Here is a 20,701-nt window from a genome sequence, read left to right as displayed (position 1 = left end):
TTCAGCCGCCACTCGTACCGTTTCCCCTCTAAACCCTTCACCAACTTAGTGGTCCTTTTCCGGACACTCTCCAGCAGCTTTATACCCTAATGTCCTGTGCCGCCCGACACTGCCCGCAGCCCTCGAGGTGAGGCCGCCCCAGCGCGGAGCAGAGCAGGACAATCCCCCCCCTCACCCGGCTGCAATGTGGGGCTCGATGCACCCCGGACATGGCCTGGCACCCTCCAGACCTGCCCGAGGGGACCAATGTGTCCCCGCAGGGCTGGGAAGGTGGTGGGCATCACCCCACAGGGGGGCTGACACCATGGCTGGGGGAAGCTGGGTTGTGGTCGAGCCCCGGGCAAGGAAACCTGGAGGAAGATGGTGGCAGGAGGCGTCAGGGACGGTTAGTGTCCTTGAACCAACCACCAGCCACCAGTTTCTGATGCAGAAATTGAAGTGCATCATTGCCCACAAATAATCCTGCCTGGTCCTGCTCCTGTTCCTCTGCTACTGGCATTTACGGGGATGTAAATCGCATGTACTGGATGCTGCTGCTCCCTTGCATTGGTTTGGACAAATAAATCACAGAATCATAGAATCATTAAGGTTGGAAAAGACCTCCAGGATTATCAAGGCCATCCCCCAACCCAACACCCCCAGGCCTCCCAAACCATGGCCGAAGTGTCGTGTCTACATGTCTTTTAAATACCCCCAGGCATGGTGACTCCCCCACCTCTCTGGGCAGCCTGTGCCAGGGCCTGACCGCTCTGGCAGGGAAGGCATTTTCCCAATATCCAGCCTAAACCTCCCCTGACGCAGCTTGAGGCCATTTCCTGTCATCCTGTCACTGGTGACTTGGGAGAAAAGACTGTCCCCCACCTCACTACAACCTTCTTTCAGGTTGGTAGAATAATGCTGGCAAATTTGGTTTTATAACACCACATCTTGCAATTGAAATTGTGCGCAATAGATTCCTTTCACTGATCAGACCCCACATTTCAGTTTATAGAGCAGAAGAGTCCCTTTGCTCTGTTAACATGAAAAATGGATATAATTCTTCGACACTTCTGGATTTCCAAGTGAAGGGAGAGATGCGAGTGCACACAAAAACGCGAATAGAGACTGAACGCTTTTAACCTTTATTGTTTTAGACACATAGTCTGAAAAAATACTATGCATTCCCAATTATCAATTCTTATTAAACAAGCATATACATTTGGTTATACTATCACCAATTTAAAATAAAAAAATGAAACCATTACAGAAAGACTGCTGCATCTTCAGAGAACTTTGCAACAATTTTTTCGTAGAAGATTGCTAAAATCAATCTCAGGTTCCAATATTCCTTTGGTCGTTATTTTATGGTTGGTTTTTTTTTACAACACGTTTAGTATACGCACGCATTCTGAACGACTTCATACCGATCATGAGGACAGAGTGCTGGAGTAACAACAGGTTTTATAAAAGAGCTTTTATTGTATGTCAGTCCGCGAGAAAATCTTATGAGCAACTTTTGAGAAATGTGACAATTTAATTCTTTACAAAAGTTTCCCTACATGTAATTTTGATGTACATGCTAATATACCAAAACCGAAAAAATCTTTAATTACAGTTAAGATCTTTTTTTTTTACACAAAGGTATATGTTACATTTTTAACCCCTTTACTTTCAGTTGAAAATAGAATAGGCAACGCTTACGAAAATGCCTCATTCATTTGCAGCTTGGGCTTTGCTAAAACACATAACAAAAAGCTGAAATGAAGGGCTTAAAGGGGTTCTAGATGCCTCAGAAAACATTTTATTTTGGAACAATTCCAGGGATCTAAAACATTTTCCTTCCCAGGCTACAAGCATCCAGTTTTCTCCTCCCGAAACCATAGCCTCAGCTTCACCATTTAACAGGAGCAAAGGTGGTGTAGAAACCATTGAATGTGCAAAGTACTGAAGAATGTTAATTCCAAGAAGAAACAAAGATCTAATTCTGATATCTTTTTTTTTTTCGCGGACAAAACCAAAATGAGCTAAAGATACAAAAATTACGCAGATAGAATTGCCTCTAAATAAAATGCTTTTCCAAATTTTCCGTAAGGCATCAAGAGGTCTTTAAGTAATCTGTTACCATGCAAAAATAGTATATTCTTTTCCAGTTTACATTCATCTTGTAGCAGTTTATTTACATATAGATCACCAGTTTGTGCTTTTAACACATGGAAAATAATAATAAAAAAAATCCTATAGTTAATTCGTTTCATTCCAGAAGATTAAGTCAGATTATTTTCTGCTCTACGCAAGAATGTCCTATTCATGGCAAAAATTACACTGGACTTTACTGATGCTTATGTGTACTGACAGTGATGACAGATTGCAAAATAGTACTTTTATCAATAAGCAACTCACCATCTCTCTCTTACCTGAAGCGTATCAACCATTTTAACCTGCAGACGTGCCTTTCAGGACAGAACAACGCTTGTATTTCCTGCCAACACGGGGTTAAGACTGCTATGGTTTCTGCCCACACGCGTGTGTGTCTTTGAGCATTTCTGTGGCAGACCGGTATTTGTGCAATATATTGAGCAAGGAACATACAAAACATGTAACTAAGAGATATTCTCTTCCTGCAAAAATGTTTTATTCTGGTTTTCGTATATGAGCACTGGAGACGGTCTTCCAGTGATTTCACAGGCATAGCACCAGGCCCAGGAAGAACCTCCCATATTTACAATGTCCGAGAACAGCGAACCTCGGCCCGCAGCGCACTGGCTGCAGCGCAAGCCTTCGGGGGAGAGGGTGCAAAACTGCTTTGTCCCGCTTGGCTGCTCAAAGCAACGGTGCTTTTGCGACACCGAGTAACAGCCCCGCCGCAGGGGCTTGACTCCGACCAGCGCCGATCCCGCCGGCTGCGGCAGGCCGGAGCTGCGCTCACGTCACTGGGTTTGCGGTGTTTTGTCATTAATTGATCACGGAATGAACCCCCAGGTGACAGTGATTAGTTAAAACAGTCACCCTGAAGCCACCAACAACACGGTTCTTTACAGAGAAGGGTAACTTGCATTGCCGCTTATGCAATGGCACTTGAGTCTCAACTCTTTCAGTAAGATGAATATTAGAAATTAATTTTGTAATTGGTTATCTTCAGGGGAAAAAAACCCTGGTAACTGGACAGCCCTTGGGGTTTTTCCTTGGTGATCGAAAGAAGTATTATAGTTTAAGACAGCTCAGCGCAAAACAAATATTCCCGGAATTTGAAAGGATGCCTGTTTGTACCTAGCTCACGCGGTACACACGTATTCTCTTCAAGTTTTAATCTCTTACAACGTTGCTATGGCGAGAGAGAGTGACCTGCAGAGGAAAATCTGATTACACGAGTAAGTATTAAAGAGAGCTTTTCATTTATTTATACAGCTTTTCACAAGTTCTGGAAGCATTCACACTTTTGGTGTGACAACACAATTTCTCCCAAATTTTGCATTGGCCTAGTGTGGCCAAGTCTGTATTTTTCCTTTCTTACTCTTTTGGTGCTCCTATCTTTGGCTCTAGTGCATCTGACATTTTGCATCAAATACCAGAAGAATACAGATATATTATTCAGCATTATATATGTAAAAATAACAGCCATCTAAGCCGTAAATAAACTCATACTGGGATCTTCTATACTTACACAAAGTCAGGGTTTAGTTGTCTAGAAAAGTCTAGTAAACTGAAATCATCTTAGGAGAGAAGTAAATTAAATTCATGTGGTCGGAAAGGATCAGCGGAAAATAGCTTTTCTGTACTTATTTAGATGACTAGTTGTTTTTGTTATTTATTTTAAAAGTACGTCACATTAAACCAGAGAGGAAATGGTACTGAATCTAACTGTTCATTGCTCTGAAACATGCGTATGAAACGACTGTCTTTTGGCTGATACAAAAAGGAGATGAACTAGACTCCGCAGAGATTAAAATCCTTTGTGACTTGACCTAAAGAGGCAGATTTGATACCGTAATTCTTACCCTCTGTAGACGTGGCAGAGACAAATTCCCCAGGGGTGCTCTCGCTGTGTACATTGGTGAAAAATGAATGTACGGTGCCATCAGATCACAGTAGCCGTATTTCTTATTTGCTTTGGACCGATATGAGTCATTGCACTGGAATCAAATGAGGAATGAGGCGCAAAAAGGGGTTAAGACAAATACTTGCACATTTGATAAATCACCGTGTTCTTTATGTGATTACGTTAGCTGATGCAGTTTCCTTTGTATCATTCGGTTCTGAAATCACTGCAATAAATCAGTCTTCGTGTAACGCTAACTCATTAATTCAATTTATTTCATTTTGAAGCATGCAGTGGAATTTCAGAGGAAAAATAAGAGGTCATTTAGATTAAAAATTTAAACTTTTAGCGTCAAAAGTCTACGGTGGATTCCAGTTTAAGAGAGAAGATAAGTGTGCTTTCACTGTCCTAGCAGAGAAGATCTAGCAGGCACAGCTCCATGCTAGTATTCACTGGTGCAACAAACAGCAGCTATTAAAATACACATATATATTCAGGACCCTGTTTAGCAGAAGGAAGCCACCGACAGGCCAAGTATTCAAGCGACTCGATGTTCCAGTTTTCTCATTGTTTTGTACTGTGTTTTGAATCAGGAGAGTGCTCTAGAGTCCAATCCTGTTCCACATGGGACTTGGCCCCTTTCTCGCAGCTACAGCTGGTTGTGAAATCTAAGGTTTCATCCAGACTACTTGCTGTTTATTCCAGAAAAGCCACTGGGAGTGATGACAGTGGGAACCGAGACTCCCAGATGTCCGAACTTAGAGATGTTTTCTTAGCAGGCCTTTCTGCAACCACGTCCAACGTTTTACCGTACCGCGACACCTTACAGCAGCGAGGGCTAACACAGCCTCTCACCCATCCCTGCGGGCCTTTTGGAGCAATATTTCTTCCTCGTCCACGGCCAGCCAAGGGGTGCCCCCCACAGCTGCATCTCAGGCCGGCCTTTCTCCCAGACCGATTTGTTTTTCTAAGCCCTGCTCAGAATCGCAGCTTATACCTTGGGCTCCGTTCCTTTAGCGCTGTTTCTGAAAGGGAGTTAGTCCAACTGGACTACGCAGTATTAGCAGCATGTAAAGTAATAAATTAGGGAGCGGGAGCATCTGGGTTAACGTGAACTCCCACAGAAAGCCGCCACAGAGCCAGCGATGCTTTTGCAACCTTCTCAGTTTGAGTAGTTCAGATGTCCATGAGTGCACTGTGCTGAAGGAGGCCCCAACATAAAACCAGTGTGCCATGTATAAATTGAGTTCAGATGAAAAGGAAATAGAGGGAATTCTATCGCTTCCTAACCTGTTCCTGTAATTGTAAGGTAATATTAATCCCTTAGGTGTAATATACTAATAGGTCTATTAAGTACAAATAGCAGGAGATTCATTCCTCTTTCTGTTCTGGTTGTTAGGTAGGTCATTAATGATTACATCAAATCAATGTAATTTATGTCCTGGAAAATACAAAATCTATCTCTTAAGTTCCAGATCAGGGAAAACAGACTTTCACCATCGATCACTGATTGTTTGAGGTAGACCACATTATTGAATTATCCACGATGTTAGTTTCTAATGTATTAGGTTATATACAATCAAATATCAACAGACATACCTGAAATTTTCTCTATTTTAATTAGAAATGTTTGTAGTCATTAATAAAGTAAGTTTCCATAATTTACTCGGTCATAGATTGAAAGTTCTGTATATTTTGTGGCAATTTAGTGTAATTCTTAGTAGTACCCTACTGTGTATGTGGAGTAAAAAATGAATTGTATCACACCTGGTGGAAAAAAGAAGGAGAATTATGGTGAATGGTGAAATCCTAGAACAAAGAAAGGCTTAAATATAAGATTCAGATGCTTATCCGTTTCAGCTGTGTCATCCTGGCTCAGTGTTTTTGAGTGTTATTCTAATATTGCTACGAAGTCCATTACTCAGAACATTCCTCCCATGGTTTCAGATGGAGATGCTTGAATATAGCTCTTCTATTTGTTTTTTGAAGTAATCTCTTAGCTCTGGTCTCTTAGCCTTTAACGTTGGTGTCAACAAACCATTTTGTACCGAGAACATATCAGAGTGAATGTAAATGGCTTTGACCTAAAATAAAAAAGGGATATATTTATAGCAAAAATTGCAAGCATCCCACTGAAAAAGCATAGCCGCTCACACCAGCCTTGCTGTGGTTGCCTCTGGCTGGGCCTGGAGCCCAGGGGACCCTTCCACCGGGTCCCCAGGATTCTCCTCATGTGCCCAAGTTTTCCAAGGTGGCACTAAATCCCCACCCTCCCCGCCCCTCACCACTCCGTGCTCTCCTGCTTGTTTCCCCGTGTCCGCCCTGACCCGACAGCCGGCCAGCACAGAAGGCAGCTCTCCAAGAGAATAAACCTCTTTTTGGGATGAAACCAAGGCCAAAACACAGCGAGGCAGAGCACATGGGCCACTATCACCATATGTGGTGTTGTAACTGCAGAGTTTCACACGGTTGAAAGGCTATGGGAGAGAGGGGAGGGGAGGGAGGGCAGGGAGTCAGGCTAAGAAACACCACCTTAACTGAACTGCAAGGAAAGTAAGCAGCACTAACTCAGCCTTGCAAAATTATAATGAAGGCACAAAGAACGTACATGATTATCATCTTTACAGAAGAAGAACTGATGGTGTTTTACTTGCTAATTAAAATGATATCAAATCATTCATCCTAGGCAAACAGGATTTTACAAGGCTGCCCTTGTTAGCGGCGGTGTCTCTGAGCACCGCAGGGAGCCTGGCAGCGCAGATGGGAGCGAGCTTTTCCTTCCAGTGCACTTATGGAACTGCTGGTGTGGGAGAAAGCAGAAAACTGCTGCGTGACTGGTCAGAGTCCACCGATTTAAGACAAAATTCCCCAGCCATCTGCTGCTTTCGTGATTTCCCAAACCAGACCGGTTTGCATTTTGTTAGACTGGGAGTTGCAGGAATAGACTGAGAATCAAGTTTTAAATTCCCATTAGCTCTGCGATTCATTTTTTCCCCTGTAAGCATTGTGGCGCAGTTCCTCCCCCAGTGACATCCTTCACAAAAATCAGTGTTGGTGCTGTTAATGCTTCCCCCGCTTGCAGCACTGCCTTTCAGAGCCGACGCCCTGGAAGCTGTTGGCTGTAGAAGCCAGAGCTGTGATTTCCAAGCCACAGGTTGGCCTCTGGTGCTGCAGACAAGGACGAGGGTGATCGAGAGTGGCTCTTCCACATAAAGGGGATCCCGGCCCACAAGAGCATTAGCTGTAATAGCTGGCTCAAAGCTCGGCTATAAGATGACGTATTGCAAGAGAGGTGTAAAGTTTGAAGCCCTTTTGTTTGGAAATGCGAAACATTTCTTCTTAACTTTCAGAAAGATGGCAAGGCTTTCCTCACTACTTTATAGTTTATTAATTGCTAACTGCTGGTACACTAGATTCCTTGAGGATATTTCATACCATGAAGGTTATGGCAGGAGCAAACCAGACTTATTGCTACAGACAATTTTGTGCATTACAAACCATGCTTTATATTGAATCCCATTTTTAAATGAATTTCTTTTTACTATCCTCCATTTGCATATGTAATGGAGAAATGAAGAATAACAAGTTTATGTTTAATGGTGCTCCTGCTGCACTCGGATATGGTGAATTACTCATTAGAATTACCACCCAGAAACAGTATAAACTGTCGAAGCAGTCTAAGCAGGAAGGCCCTTGCTAATTATATGTAACAATCAAGATGTTCGTTATTTTAACAGAAATAAGCGTTTGACATTTTAAAATGGGGTGGATTTTTTAATTATTATTGTTGTGTTTTTAATGCTATGTGTGGTTGATTTAACTTTTTTTTGTTTGTAGCTCTGTTGCAGAAATATTTACACAAGCACCAGAAAACAATTAGTTCATGGGCTGAAAAGAAATCAACCAGTAGCATTTCCTAGGTCAGTTATAAGAATGGTAATTAGTGACCCAGTTTCTTAACAGTGCTTTCAGTGGCAGAAGCATCAGAGTCCTGCAGATATTTATTTTGACCCCTGGTTGTCAGACTGGAGATTATCTGTGTCCCTGGATTAGATTTTTACCTCTGCCCCCAAAACTCTCACTAAATTTAATTCAGATTTCAAGCATGAGTGGAAGGCAGAATCGCAGCATGTGTATTTTTCAAAGGAACAAATACAACTTGGCAGCGATGAAGCTCGCTCTCAGAAAACACTGCGTGCAGCTGCAACGAGGATGTGTGGTAACATAAGGAATGCTGACAAATCCCCATGCAATGCAAACAGACAAATTGCCTGTTCGACCACGCTGAACGACGAATTAATTGTTTCATTTTACCTGCTCAAAGGAATGAAGTCCGCTCTCCTTACCTAACCGTACCATGTCTTCCATTATCGCTTGCTGCAGTTCCTGGGTTAAAACAAATAAGTTCCTTGTGAAATTTCAAAGTCAACCTTACACACAGTTAACGTCATTGTTCATCAAGAGAACAGGTTTCTGAGTAAAGTTCAAGTGCCTTAGTGATAGTGAATACATAATCGGCAAATATTCTGTTAAAGAAATGTACAAACATTAAACTTAAGTGCGGGAAGTTAACTCTTTCCTCAATATGAAAAGTAAAGTTATATTTTCAAACTTATATGACATAGATGCTTAAATTTGCCATCCATCAACTGTCTGCCAGACTTAGATGCAGAACTATTTCCCACAGACACCAGTGGAATGACTCACTGGCATCGGTGTTCACGGGCGTGATGCAACGCAGTTACTCAGTATTAGAGAGTGTGTGTAAATAAGGCTGGGATCCTTATTTAAGCCATCTAAATAAATACAACCTCTCCTACTGCCGAACTGTTGTTCTCGGCAGGACAGGCCCTTGGGCCCGCCCAGGCAGGAGTTTGCAGAGGTCTGTACCATCAGTCAGCACACATCACTCTATCCAGGTCAACCCTGATTCGTTTTCAGTGAAGAGATAATTCTTGTCACTGAAATCATTAATAATAGACACCAACTCTTAACTAGGTTATGCTACAGGGAAAAAATGTCTGTACTGCAGATAGGTGGAAAGACAAACCTTATTTTTACAGAGTTCTGCATATGTTCCATCAAACCCTCTTTTCTTTGCCCAGCCTGGCATCACTTCAGAATCAGGCACCACAATTCCCACCAGAAAGGCCTGTAGGTGAAGGAGAAGGAGAGCTGCAGGCAAAGGCTGGATGACATTTAAGGCCTTACTCCGAAGTGAATACATCAGCAGGTTGAATTTGCTATGTCTTAATCACTTCTTGTTTAATTATGTCAATAATTTGCTAATATATCATGCTGAAGTACATTTTGCTGTATTTATCTGCACCTTTGCCTCAGATAAAATGGTTCTCTGTGACTGTTCCTGCATTTGCCAATTAACACCTTCAGCTGGGGCTATGTTCTGCTTGGACATTAATTAAATTACTTACTTTTTCACAGGAGTAAGCCAGAGCAAAACACAGCCCGTATCATTTCTACCCATGCAGTTCATGGGCCTGTGAGTCTCAGGCAAACACCGATGCCAAGGGAAGCCTCGTGTTTGTGGCCAGCGAATGAAATTCAGTGAGCGAATTCGTCAAGGGATGAATTGCAATGGTTTCAGAAGCTGAATGTGTTTGTATAAATACGCGAACAAACAGGACAAGATTGGTCAAAATGAGTAGGCAGCGGGGGTGGAGCAGCGCTGGCTTTGCCTTCGTCTGGCTTTCCGCAGGCAACGTGGCAAAGGAGAGCGTTAAGGACCCAGAGGGTGACACTGGAGCAAATTTAAAGGCTTGACCTTTGGCCACAACATCCTCCAAGCTGCTTAGGGTCACACCAGCAGCTCAGCTCCTGCGTGGCTGCCAGCCAGCTCCAGAACAGGAGGGAGATATCACGGCAAAGACGTGGCGTGAGCCACTCACGCTTTCCCCTTACTTCTCCCCAGCTCTCCGTCTTCTGTTTACAAAGAATAAAGTAAGATCTTCTGAAAACCTCATTTTTACCTGCAGGCTGTCTCCATGGACATAGATCTGGGCAACAGGGTCACTGCGGATATAGATATTCTCTATCTTCTCTGGTGCAATATATTCTCCCTGAGCAAGTTTAAATATATGCTTTTTCCGATCAATAATTTTAAGAGTCCCATTCTGTTAGGAGAAAGAAATGAGAGTTTCCAGAGAAGTTATTTAACTGTAGAGACTCAGTAAGCAGTCTGCTTTTAACAGAGCTCTTTAAATTGCCAGAAAATGCTTCACTGACATATTGAGCTTACTCTGCAAAATATAAACTTAATCCTTTGTAAAGATCTGGCTGGAAACTTAAGTTCAGTACTTGAAAATTTACGTGGGATCATACAATTGATGTAAGAACTAAGCATCTGATCGGTACGCACGGGTAACCATTTCCCGATGTCTCCGGTGTGAAGCCAGCCCTCCTGGTCCAGCGCTTCAGTGGTCTTCTCTTCATCCTTCAGATAACCTTTGAAAACATTGGGTCCTTTCACACATATCTGCAAAACAGTCAGAGTTGCTGATAAATTATTTTCTTTTTTCGGCTGTAAATACTAACAAGCCAAAGAGTAATTCGCTAAAATTAAAATATTTTAAAGGATGACATAACGACTGTGCTCCATGAAAGGAAAATATATTACGTTACAAAATTACCTATGGATTTTTTTTCAAACTAATGGAAGTATGAAGTAGGGAATGCAAAACTGATTTGTCTGAAGTTGCTTTGCGTTCAGCTTGCAGTTATAAAAGTTGTTTCAGTAAGTTTAATTTCTGCGCAATATAGAAATATCAGCCATGTAGAAATCACAGCAATTCAGCTCTCCTTAGCTGAACTGATTAATTCAGTCTTAGCTTTTCAAGTAATCAGGCATGGCGTTGGCTGGAATTACTGCCACAGCCCCTTCTTAATTAATGCGTTGCTGCTCTATTGCCGAATCGGCGTTCCCCTTCCCTGATGTAACATGTAACGCATCAGCCGCCGTGCGCCTTACAAAGGTAAAATGCTTCTATAGCTACGTAACTACTTAATACAGTGACAACTAGTGAGAACTTGATATAAAAACGTGATTTGCTACCTCTCCTTCTCCTTTGGAAGCAAAATAATTCAGCTCTTCCACATCCTTCAATCTGATTAAGTTACAGGGCAAAGGGGCTCCTACATGACCTGGAAATCAAAGTTATCAAGTCACTTGTCATCTCTCCTATAGACAATAATTAGCATTTTATTATTAGCTGCTTTGCATAGTTGCAGATACACTGGCTGTTCTTGCAGGAGCTGTCTGTGTGCAGAAATCATTTCCTCATTTAAGGTTTTGCACTATGAAGACTGAATACCCGAACCTCCTATTCAACTATGCATAAACCCTGTTTTCAAGCACATCAAAATACAGACCATGTCTCCCTTACCTGTAAAGAGACTAAACCCTTCTTTAAGCTTAACTCATTATAAAAGCACACAAAGCTCTGGACCCCCGTTGTTCTAATCACCTGGGAATACCAACTGCGGTGACATTAGGCCAAACACCTTTCCCCCCACCCCTACAGTTTCTCCAAAGATGAAGCGAGGGCAACGCCAGCTGTAGCCGGCAAGCACTGCTAGAGCACAACCGGGCCCAAAACAGGCCTATTTTCCCCATAAATAACCACTTGGAAAACCAGCTTGGAAAGAGGAGCCACAACCCTGCGTCACAGCACTTGGTGCGCTGTGGCTGTGATGGGCTGAGGTCTCGTTTTGCAAAGGAGCCAGATGGAAGCGCGCTGAGGATGAGGAGGCGGCACTGGCACGCGAGCGGTGCTTTGCCCAGTGCTGGCCGGGGCAGGGGGCCGGCGGGCAGCGAGCCCCAGGACACACCAGTGTCTGCAAGGGGCTGGGTTTGGGTTGAAGACAGATGGCCACTTGTGCTGGGAAAAGAAAGCATGTGCTGTTCTCCAGCCACAGAAAATCTGTCTTGGAAAGAAGGAAATGTTTAATTGGCCAGACCCATTAGTATCTGATGTCCAGCTTTCCCACCAGTATTCATTTCAATGTATATGATACCCATGTCAAAGCATTTTTATAAATACAGATGAATTATATTAAGAAATTAAGCTGCAGGACTTATATGCATTATGTGGATCTTGCTTAATGCTAATTTTTATCTGATTTTTGTCAAGATTCAAAAGTTTTGAAAGTCTGAAATACATGAAGTATTGAGTAGCCGTGGATCTGTATTCAAAGCCTGAGCGTGCTCACTAAGTACATGAACGTATTAATCTTTCATTTGTTCCAGCATTTCCTTATAACAAACATTCCTTTAAATTCAGCCCCAGCGCTCTAGAGAGGACTCTCAGGGCCGGGAGTGCGGAGGTGAGAGTATCGCAAATAACAGCTCAAGGGACAACTCCAAATCTCCCCAGGCAAACGTGCCCAACATCTATCTGATCCCCGTGTATTTAGCCTGGACGAGTGGTGCTTTCTAAAGCATCACATTTGCTGAAGATTATTCACACGGTGGCGAATGTTGCATAACACCCTGTGACGTTACAGTCCAGAATTTTCAAAAGAAATGTGCGTTTCTTCTCTTTCTGGAAATGGTGGAAGAAAAGCGTTACCTGATGTCCAGTCACCTGGGGTCGTAAAGGTGCATCCAGCTGTGCATTCTGTTTGGCCGTAACCTTCGTAGACCTGGCAAAGAAACAGGTATCTTTAAAGCAGTGTAGGTGATTTCACTATTACAGAATAAAATTCTAAGCATTGCCTTCGGTGGCACGGTCCTGGGAGCTAATCCTGCCAGCCGCAACGCACAGGCACACGCTGAACACAGGGACGCTCTCCCTGGCTCTTACTGTACACAAAATTTCATTTACACGACTACGAATTACCATGGCTCTGTAGAGCTGAGCAGAGTGAGAAGGCAACTTCAGCACTTAGCTTTTGAGTCGAGTCACAGAATCATTAAGGTGGGAAAAGACCCCCAGGATCATCAAGGCCAACCCCCAACCCAACACCCCCAGGCCTCCTGAACCATGTCCTGAAGGGCCACGTCTGCACCGTGTTTGAGCCCCCCCCCAGGGCTGGTGACGCCCCCACCTCTCTGGGCGGCCTGTGTCAGGGCCTGACCGCTCTTTCAGTAAAGATATTTTTCCTAATACCCAACCTAAACCTCCCCTGACGCAGCTTGAGGCCGTTTCCTCTCATCCCATCACTGGTGACTTGGGAGGAGAGACCAACCCCCACCGCACTACAACCTCCTTTCAGGTAGTTGTAGAGAGCGAGAAGGTCTCCCCTCACCCTCCTCTTCTCTATGAAAGGAATTTATCAGTGGGGAAAAGGTGGTTTTCTGGGACATTTTGAAAATACACCTTTTATTTTTTTTTTTTTGCATAATTTTAGGCTCTTGAATGAGGCCCTTTAGTTGCCCTGAGCTTCCTAGTCAAAGAAATACCACAGTGGACATCTTAAATGGGTTAAATTGCCATCTCAAGATTATCTTTCTCCATTTATATATAGCGTAAAACTCATGTAATGAAGCTCCGAGCACATGCACAAGCACATCTAATCGCACATACTCAGTTAAGTGCTGAGAGGCGGGTGGGATGAGTCCATGCTGGGTTTTTGGAAGCTGCCTGTAGGGAAAGCAGTGCTTGCCTCGCTGTTCTCTCCCCGGGGCCTCCGGTTGTTCCCGCTCCAGCCCGGCGGCTGCGGGAGCAGAGCTCCGGGACACCAGGGCGCTGCGTCTGCCCCAAGCCCTGCTGCTGCTGTTGGATCCATCCTGGTAAAGCTGTCCTAAATGCAGTTCTGAGGTCCTAACTCATCTCCTTTCTTAAATGCAGCGCGTTTCCTAGCTCACAGAACGTGACCACCGCCAAACAGCCGCGCGAGCCCACCTGACATCCGAGGGCCGCGCGGAGGAAGCCCAGGACAGTCGGAGACGCAGGGGCGGCGCCTGTTACTATCATGCGAACGCACCCACCGAGGCTCGCCTGTTTGACACCGTAAGACAAAAGAGAGCGGCACAGATTATTACACACGGCAAGACCAGCAGCATCCGCGAGCCTTGCTTACCCAGGGCTTGCACCAATGCTCTCTCTAGGATAGGCTATGGAAACATGAACTGGCTCTGAATCTTTCCTTAGGGATAAAAAGCCAGCTAAATCTTAAAAACAACAACTGGCCCCCTCGCAGGTGGAAATAGTGGCCCAAGAGAAAAAACCACTCAACGTACAGGGGCGGGAGTCCCACATCTCAGTCTCGACTCCTGCGGCCACCTGTGCCCGGGCAGGCTGCGGACCTGTGGGGAGGCAGCTGTGGCCTGCAGAAAGCACATCTGGCTCTGGGGAACTGTTGGGTAAAAACCAGACTCTGCCCCCCTCCAGTTTGCTTTGCTTATTTGCACCTCGTTGTTTTTAATGAGTTGGCTCCCAAGCCATCTGAAATAATGCTGTCCCTTTTTTAAGGCAGACGACCTTGAAATACTTCTGGAGGGTATTACATCAATTCCTGTGTCACACTTCACTTCTTTTTTCCCCCTCTTCATTTCCTTTTTCTTATTCCAAAAGTAAAAAGAGAACCCAGAACAAAAGCAAACAACTCCTGACTGAGTCTGCCAGTCTCGCCAGATCCTGAATCAATATGCAGTCTGTCTTGCCTCATGTCTGCGCTCCCGTCAGCATCGTGTGAACTCTGCTATCTTTGCACACTGAGGACAACTAATCCGCAGATGAAAAGTACAGTCAGTTTCTTTAGTTAAAAATAAAGTGGCATGTCTCCAGAGAAGTTATCCAATTAAAAAAATGGAGTAATCGGAGCCTCCCGGAGTAGTACAGCTCCCGGAAAACCTGGTTTAAAGCCAATTTAATCTTTGTTTCCTGAGGAGATGTGTGGCACACAGCAGGGCATTCTGATTTCTTTCCCCTGTTGTTAAATCGTAATTTACTTGTGCATTTTCCTCTACACCCTTATTCATGTTTTCCTTGGAAAAAGATCAGTTTTGAATATGCCTAACTGAAACCCAACCCTAAATCCAATCATATCTATAGAGAATTTGCAGAAAGCTTTGCAACAACGTCTCTTTGATGATACTCCTCTTTTCACGACCACCTCATGGGCAACTTCACCTGGCAGAGGGCAAGTGCCTCCGCACCGCACCACGTCCCTCCTTGGTGCCCGCGCAGGGCCTCAGCTCGTGTCCAAGAGCTGCAAAAAATAGGCTGTTCTGCAAATAGGTGATTTCTCGGTGCCGCCGAAGGAGGGATGTGGCAAAAGCCGCCTGAGGCTGCCTCGTGTTTCCCTCTTCCCCCCTGGAAAACTATCCCTAATGGAAGTGAAATTGTGGCATCTTACACGTCGTGTTTAAAAATAAATACGTACATAAAAATAAAATGTGGCAAAACGAATGCAAAAGTTAGTGGGACAACAGACCGTGCTCCATTTCCTTTTTCTATTCAAACTCTCGGTCTGCTGTTCGCTTCGCCTGCATTTTCATCATCAGGCAATGGGACCACACTGACTTTAAGGGAATTAAGCAATGACGCCTTGCCAAAAAAGCAAGATATTTTCTTGCTAAGCAAAGGAAGAGAAAAGCAGCGACGAATCACCAGGCACGCGGACCACGCTGACTTTAAGAAAGACCACTCTTTGCTAGAAGGCGTGAGGGTTCTTTGACTTTAGACTCATTTAAATGGCTTACCTGTATTTTATTAAAGAACAGTTTATCCCACAAGCTGTCGTTTCGAATGATCCCGTTTCGGACTTCAGCCTTTTTCCGTTTCGCAGCAAATTCCAGCACCCAGCGCTTGAGGGACGTGTCTGCCTGGCTGAAGATCTGCGGGAGCGCGGGGTGGCACCCGGGAGAGAGAACACATCAAAGGCTGGTCTTACCCTTACAGCTGTTCTGCCGGTGCCGGGTAGGGCATAGCTATGTTAGTGGTGCAGTTAAATAAGCCTACAGCATGGCTTTTTTATAAAAAAAACAAAGAGTGGTTAGTTTCGCTCCATTCGCTATTGTACATACAGTCCCTTTGGGGGAAAAAGGAGAGAGGATGATAGGGGAGGCTTTGACTAGATTTACGCGACCGGTATTTCTATATGATTTCTACAATAGGATTCAGTGAAATCATGCGATCCGAGCAACCAGGAATGAGCAACGTGAATGCTTGGCAGCTAGAGCAGGCGCCACCGCTGGCTGGTGAGGTGATGGGGGGCTGCGTTTACCTAAGCTTAATCAGGCACCAGCACAAACTGCGTCTGTACAAACGAGAAACCCGCAGCGCCCACCCCTCCAGTGAGGCACCAGAACCCCTGACCCAACAGGCCTGACCTTGGGGAAAAATTAAATCAGTAGCTTGTGCTTAAGCCCATCTTTAGAGGATAAGTCTTCCGAGGAATAAATATTCCCAGCTGGTCAAACAGATTTAACGTGATGACCAGACGTGTCTGTCTTAAGTACCTTCCAAGACCACCTCTTAGTTTTAAAGATTTCTAGATCCAAAAGCCAACCTCACAGTTCCGCTGCCTAAATCCTCATAGTCTTTTTGCAGTTCCTGCTTTTCAGCTGTCACTGCCTCCAGAAAGAGGTTCAAGTTCCAAAACTGGTTGAAGGGCACAAAAAGTCCTGGTGCGTCGAGGTTTAACTGGTGTTTCTCTGATGAGAGAAATCCTTCGTCTCTGGAAACGTCACTAGGGGCCTCAGTGAGAGCAGGGTAAGAGGCTAATGCGGAGGGATTTCATATTAACAGGCAATAGCCATGCCTGCAGTCTGTAAATCAGCATAATACAGACTCACAGATTGGAGCAGCTCTATCAGTTGCACAGGGTAAGAATGTGTTTGCAGTAAGGCAGAAACAGTATAATCTGCTCAGGAAATCACGGTGACTAAGGGAATGCTTTCACAGAAGTCCTAAAGAGCCATAAACTTTATCATTGCAAAAAGAGCAAAATTAAACTCACCTTATCGTACATCCTGTTCAACAGCCGCGGCACGACGGGGAAGATGGTTGGACGCAAGGCTTTCATATCGTCGGATAAGAGACGAATGTCCCCTTGAAAGAACCCGATTCGCCCTCCGTGGCAGTATACTACAGACTGACGGGGAGAGAAGGGAATGCATGTGACCTCTTTGCTTTTAATTCCCACGGCAGAGCATCCCTCCCCAGCGCAGAAGTGCCTTTCCTGAAAGTCTGCTCTCAGTAAGGCAAAAACGGGGCTTTAGAAAGATATATTAACGTAACCGTAAATTTTGCACTGAACAGAAATATACGGGTAGTTCTGGGCACTTTTCAGTACTGCGATTCAGCATCCACCAAATTTGCCACTGTTTCTGGAAGAACAAGGAACCAAAGCTTTTAGAAAGGATTTCCTCTCGTCCCCTGCATACGGGGATGGGGAAATCTGAGTTATGGTCAGATTCGGGATCTGAACTTCTCCTCTGAAGCCCAGACCTACCACAGCAGCTCGCAGCATGAGGACCTATTGTCGGTAAAGAAACGCGTATTAAGAAAGATTGTAAAACGTACTGAGCGGCAGCTGATTTTTAGATGTTAATACTTTAGTTTGGTTTAAATAAAACAATATAGACTACGTTAGCAATACAGTGCCTGATCCTGAATCCCGGAAATAAAAGCCCGCTTCATAAAAGGTGCTTTACTTGTATGGAAACTACAGATCCAAGAAGTTTCGTATTTGGAAAGAAAACAGGCCACTTGAATCCGATCGGATCGGAGCTGGGTGTGCGGGGGGGGCAGGGGAGGCTGCCTGCCATGAGCCAACCGGTAGCTGAAGCGCTGGTGGTCAGTCATGCTGCAGAGGACTAGTCCCTAACGTGGTAAAACTGGCATTTTGTCGCTGGAGAGCATGACGAGACCAGCATCCCTACCCGGCTTTTAGAGCCCAAGCAGGAGCAGGCGTCCTCAGCAAAGCGCCTGTGATGCCGGGAGCTGAGCCCAGCCTTCCTGAGCCCGGCCCAGCACGCTTGCTTTTCTGAGCTTTCCAAGGAGTAGATGGAGAAGGCTCCCTTTGGTTGACTTTTCTTTCCCAAATAACCAAACCAGTTAAATATTCCTTAAGAGACACCTAAAGATCTGTAACACTAACTGGCGTGCCCTCGCTGCTCTGTCAACCTGGCGAGACTGTCTCGCCATCGACTGAAACCACAGGAATTTTAGACATGTGACGTGGGTGTAATGAACATCACACTGCCAAACCTGTGTTTTACCCTGCCTGTGAATTTAAAAAAAAAAAACAAACAAAAAGGAACAACAACAAAAAACTAACAAAAAAAAGGAAAATGTAATCAGTGTGCTCATTGGGAATTATAAATAACTACCAGAAAGTTTTAGCTTTAAAGAATGGATCTGTATAATTTTAACTGTAAGTTCCAGGAACTAAGAATGTTGGCTAAAACTAGGGAAGCTGACACAGTGCTTGCTGATCAGAATCATTTTGAAAATTATTTTTTAGCCTTTTTGAAAAAACCTTTATATTAATGAGCTCTTTTTAGCAGAGGGGATAAACCTGAACATTCATTGGAGGCCTGCCCCTTTCAATATGGTGACATCCTGTGAAATGAGGTTATCTCAGATGTTTCAGATTTTGGTTTTCCCCATCAGATGACTTTTTAATAACTATATTGTTGTTTGCTGGCAAAGCGGATTGCCTGAATAGTGGTGCTATAACCAACCAACCGGCCTTTGAAAATTAGACTTACGAGTAAAGGTAGGCTGGGCTGTAATTCTCCAACTCTCTCATGGACTTTCACTTCCAATTTGCAAGTTTTTTAACAGGGCAGAATATATTATTTCTAGCACAGTCGTTACGAAGAAGTGGGAGGCTTATATCGAGATGCTTGTCTGACTCAAAAACTACGCTTTCAGCCCATAAGAGTCCCCCCTGAGACTGTACGGAGCGGCAGCTGAATCCAGATCCAGTCTTCAGATATTAGATCGGTTTTTAGTTCGCAGCTTCTCAGGCCCCATCTGACTCGCCTAACACACCGACTGCAGCACAGATTATCCCGTCTTGTCAGAAAAGAGACGTGAGAAGTCAGTTCTGCGGGCTGGCACGGGTTAGCACTGCGATTTGCCATTATTTCCAGGGGACGCTGGCTCCCAGTTAATGCCCGCCGTACGCTGCCCTGCCAGGAGGATCACGTGTGTCACACCATGATCTTAGTTTCCTCTTTTTCGGTGTCTGCAAGTTTTTTTTTGCAGATCTGGTTATTTATGCCATAAAAGGTTTTTAGCTGATATAGAAAATGGCACAAAATTGCTTTTACTCCCATGATGCCTGACCCTAGAGTGCTTTGAAAAGCCGCCCCCAAAATCGTGCGGGTAGCAGTTTCTGCTTGTTGCTAAAAGGGCGGTTTTCCAATCTCAGAGCCGCCAGTGTAAGCTGGAGAGCTTGGGAAACTCTCCTGGAATCGCTCTGGACTCACGGCCGTGTCACCGAGACCAGAGGCCGGGCCCTGGTGTTATGCACGTGGCACTTCTGGAGTACAAGCTGGTTTTAGTGCTACAAGATATCACCGGTTATTTAGTATTTTATTCTTTTTTTTTTTTTTTTTTTGGTGTGGAAAAAGATGATTTCCACTGCCCCCAGGACCTTACCTGTACCATTCTCTCAAACATGTGTGCTAAAGGCAAATAGGAAATGTGTACATCCTCACAAGTAGGAGACCACTGACTCTGGAAGAAAACACAAGGAGCCCCACGAGGCCTCGTCAGTTCAGGCAGGTTTCTTACCTGTATAACTCTTTCAAACATGTGAGCCAGAGGCAGGAAGGAGATGAGCACATCGTCCTGTCTCGGAAAGATCACTTTCTGCAGGTGAAGGGCATGGGAGACAGAAAGGAAAGAAACACTGACAGGAAGACAACAAGAAAGTCATAAAACAATAAAAAGAAACATGGCACCAGAGGAGCAAAAGGGTAAAGATTGTCGAGAGAGGAAGGGAGCGGCGTACGAAGTGAAGCGTTAAGCCACAGCGTCAACGAAGCTCAGTTAGCAGGAGGAGGAAAGAGCACGGAGATGTACACAGAGGGCAATGGAGAGGTCTCTCCATGGCAGGAGGCGTATCGTACCCACAGAGCTCGCGTGGGAAACGGAGGCTCACCCTGAACGGAGAACCCCGTTTTGATTCGTTGCTTTCTACCACGAGACGCTGAGACCGCGATCTGCACTCTCAGCTGTGTGCAGACCTGCAGGAGCCTCCTGGAAATCAGCGGGGCTCTACAGCCGCGCTGTTTTTCCGCATCGCACAGAGCCCATCGGGGATTCACAGTGTTACTTGAGTCAAAGCGATAGATTTTTTTCCCTTTCCTCAAATCATTGATTTGAATCAGAATATGTTGGAAAAAATTAAAGGTTTTTTTTATTTTGGCTGCAAAAATTAATGACTTCTCTTCGTGTTTCTCATGATTTCAGGTGATTAAAAGGTGATTTTAAGGGCATTACCACTGCCCCACAGACAGGCGCAGTGGGGAGAAAGAAGGCTGGGCAAATTACGGGAAAAATAAAAATGACCAAAGTCTTTGGTTTGCTAAGGTTTTAGCTTTGTTTCACAGGCTGGAATGAACAAAGGCCCTGAGACCCTTACCTGATCCATGCCCCAGAAGAAAAGTAGCCTTTCCAAGGGTAAAGCTTGCCATAACATTATGGATTAGAAAAATCTGAAAGCTTGATTACCCAATAACTTCCACCAAAGCCAGTGGTTAGTGGA

General features: G+C 44.6%; 1 protein-coding gene across 4 annotated transcripts in view; it reads right to left on the bottom strand.

The window, feature by feature from the left end:
- Positions 1–1,100: 1,100 nt before the first annotated feature.
- Positions 1,101–20,701, bottom strand: part of ACSL6 (acyl-CoA synthetase long chain family member 6) — a 50,452-nt gene continuing 30,851 nt past the window's right edge. The window contains exons 11-22 of one of the 4 annotated variants that reach the window (XR_010374141.1): positions 19,591–19,668; positions 16,937–17,071; positions 15,678–15,812; positions 13,876–13,971; positions 12,601–12,673; positions 11,085–11,173; positions 10,392–10,508; positions 10,003–10,146; positions 9,066–9,167; positions 8,330–8,401; positions 3,975–6,099; positions 1,101–3,321 (exon numbers count right to left, since the gene is read on the bottom strand). Coding sequence is in view for 3 of the 4 variants with exons in the window: in XM_064458286.1 (XP_064314356.1) it covers positions 5,959–6,099; positions 8,330–8,401; positions 9,066–9,167; positions 10,003–10,146; positions 10,392–10,508; positions 11,085–11,173; positions 12,601–12,673; positions 13,876–13,971; positions 15,678–15,812; positions 16,937–17,071; positions 19,591–19,803 (1,317 nt within the window). In the remaining variant the exon portion in view is untranslated. Of the gene's footprint in view, positions 6,100–8,329; positions 8,402–9,065; positions 9,168–10,002; positions 10,147–10,391; positions 10,509–11,084; positions 11,174–12,600; positions 12,674–13,875; positions 13,972–15,677; positions 15,813–16,936; positions 17,072–19,590; positions 19,804–20,701 lie in introns of all 4 variants that reach the window. The other 3 variants (XM_064458285.1, XM_064458284.1, XM_064458286.1) reach the window with 3 other exon arrangements.

Source organism: Phalacrocorax carbo, chromosome 8 (genome assembly GCF_963921805.1).
Source record: "Phalacrocorax carbo chromosome 8, bPhaCar2.1, whole genome shotgun sequence".
Lineage (NCBI taxonomy): Eukaryota > Metazoa > Chordata > Aves > Suliformes > Phalacrocoracidae > Phalacrocorax > Phalacrocorax carbo.
This window is presented reverse-complemented; position numbering and strand designations above follow the sequence as displayed.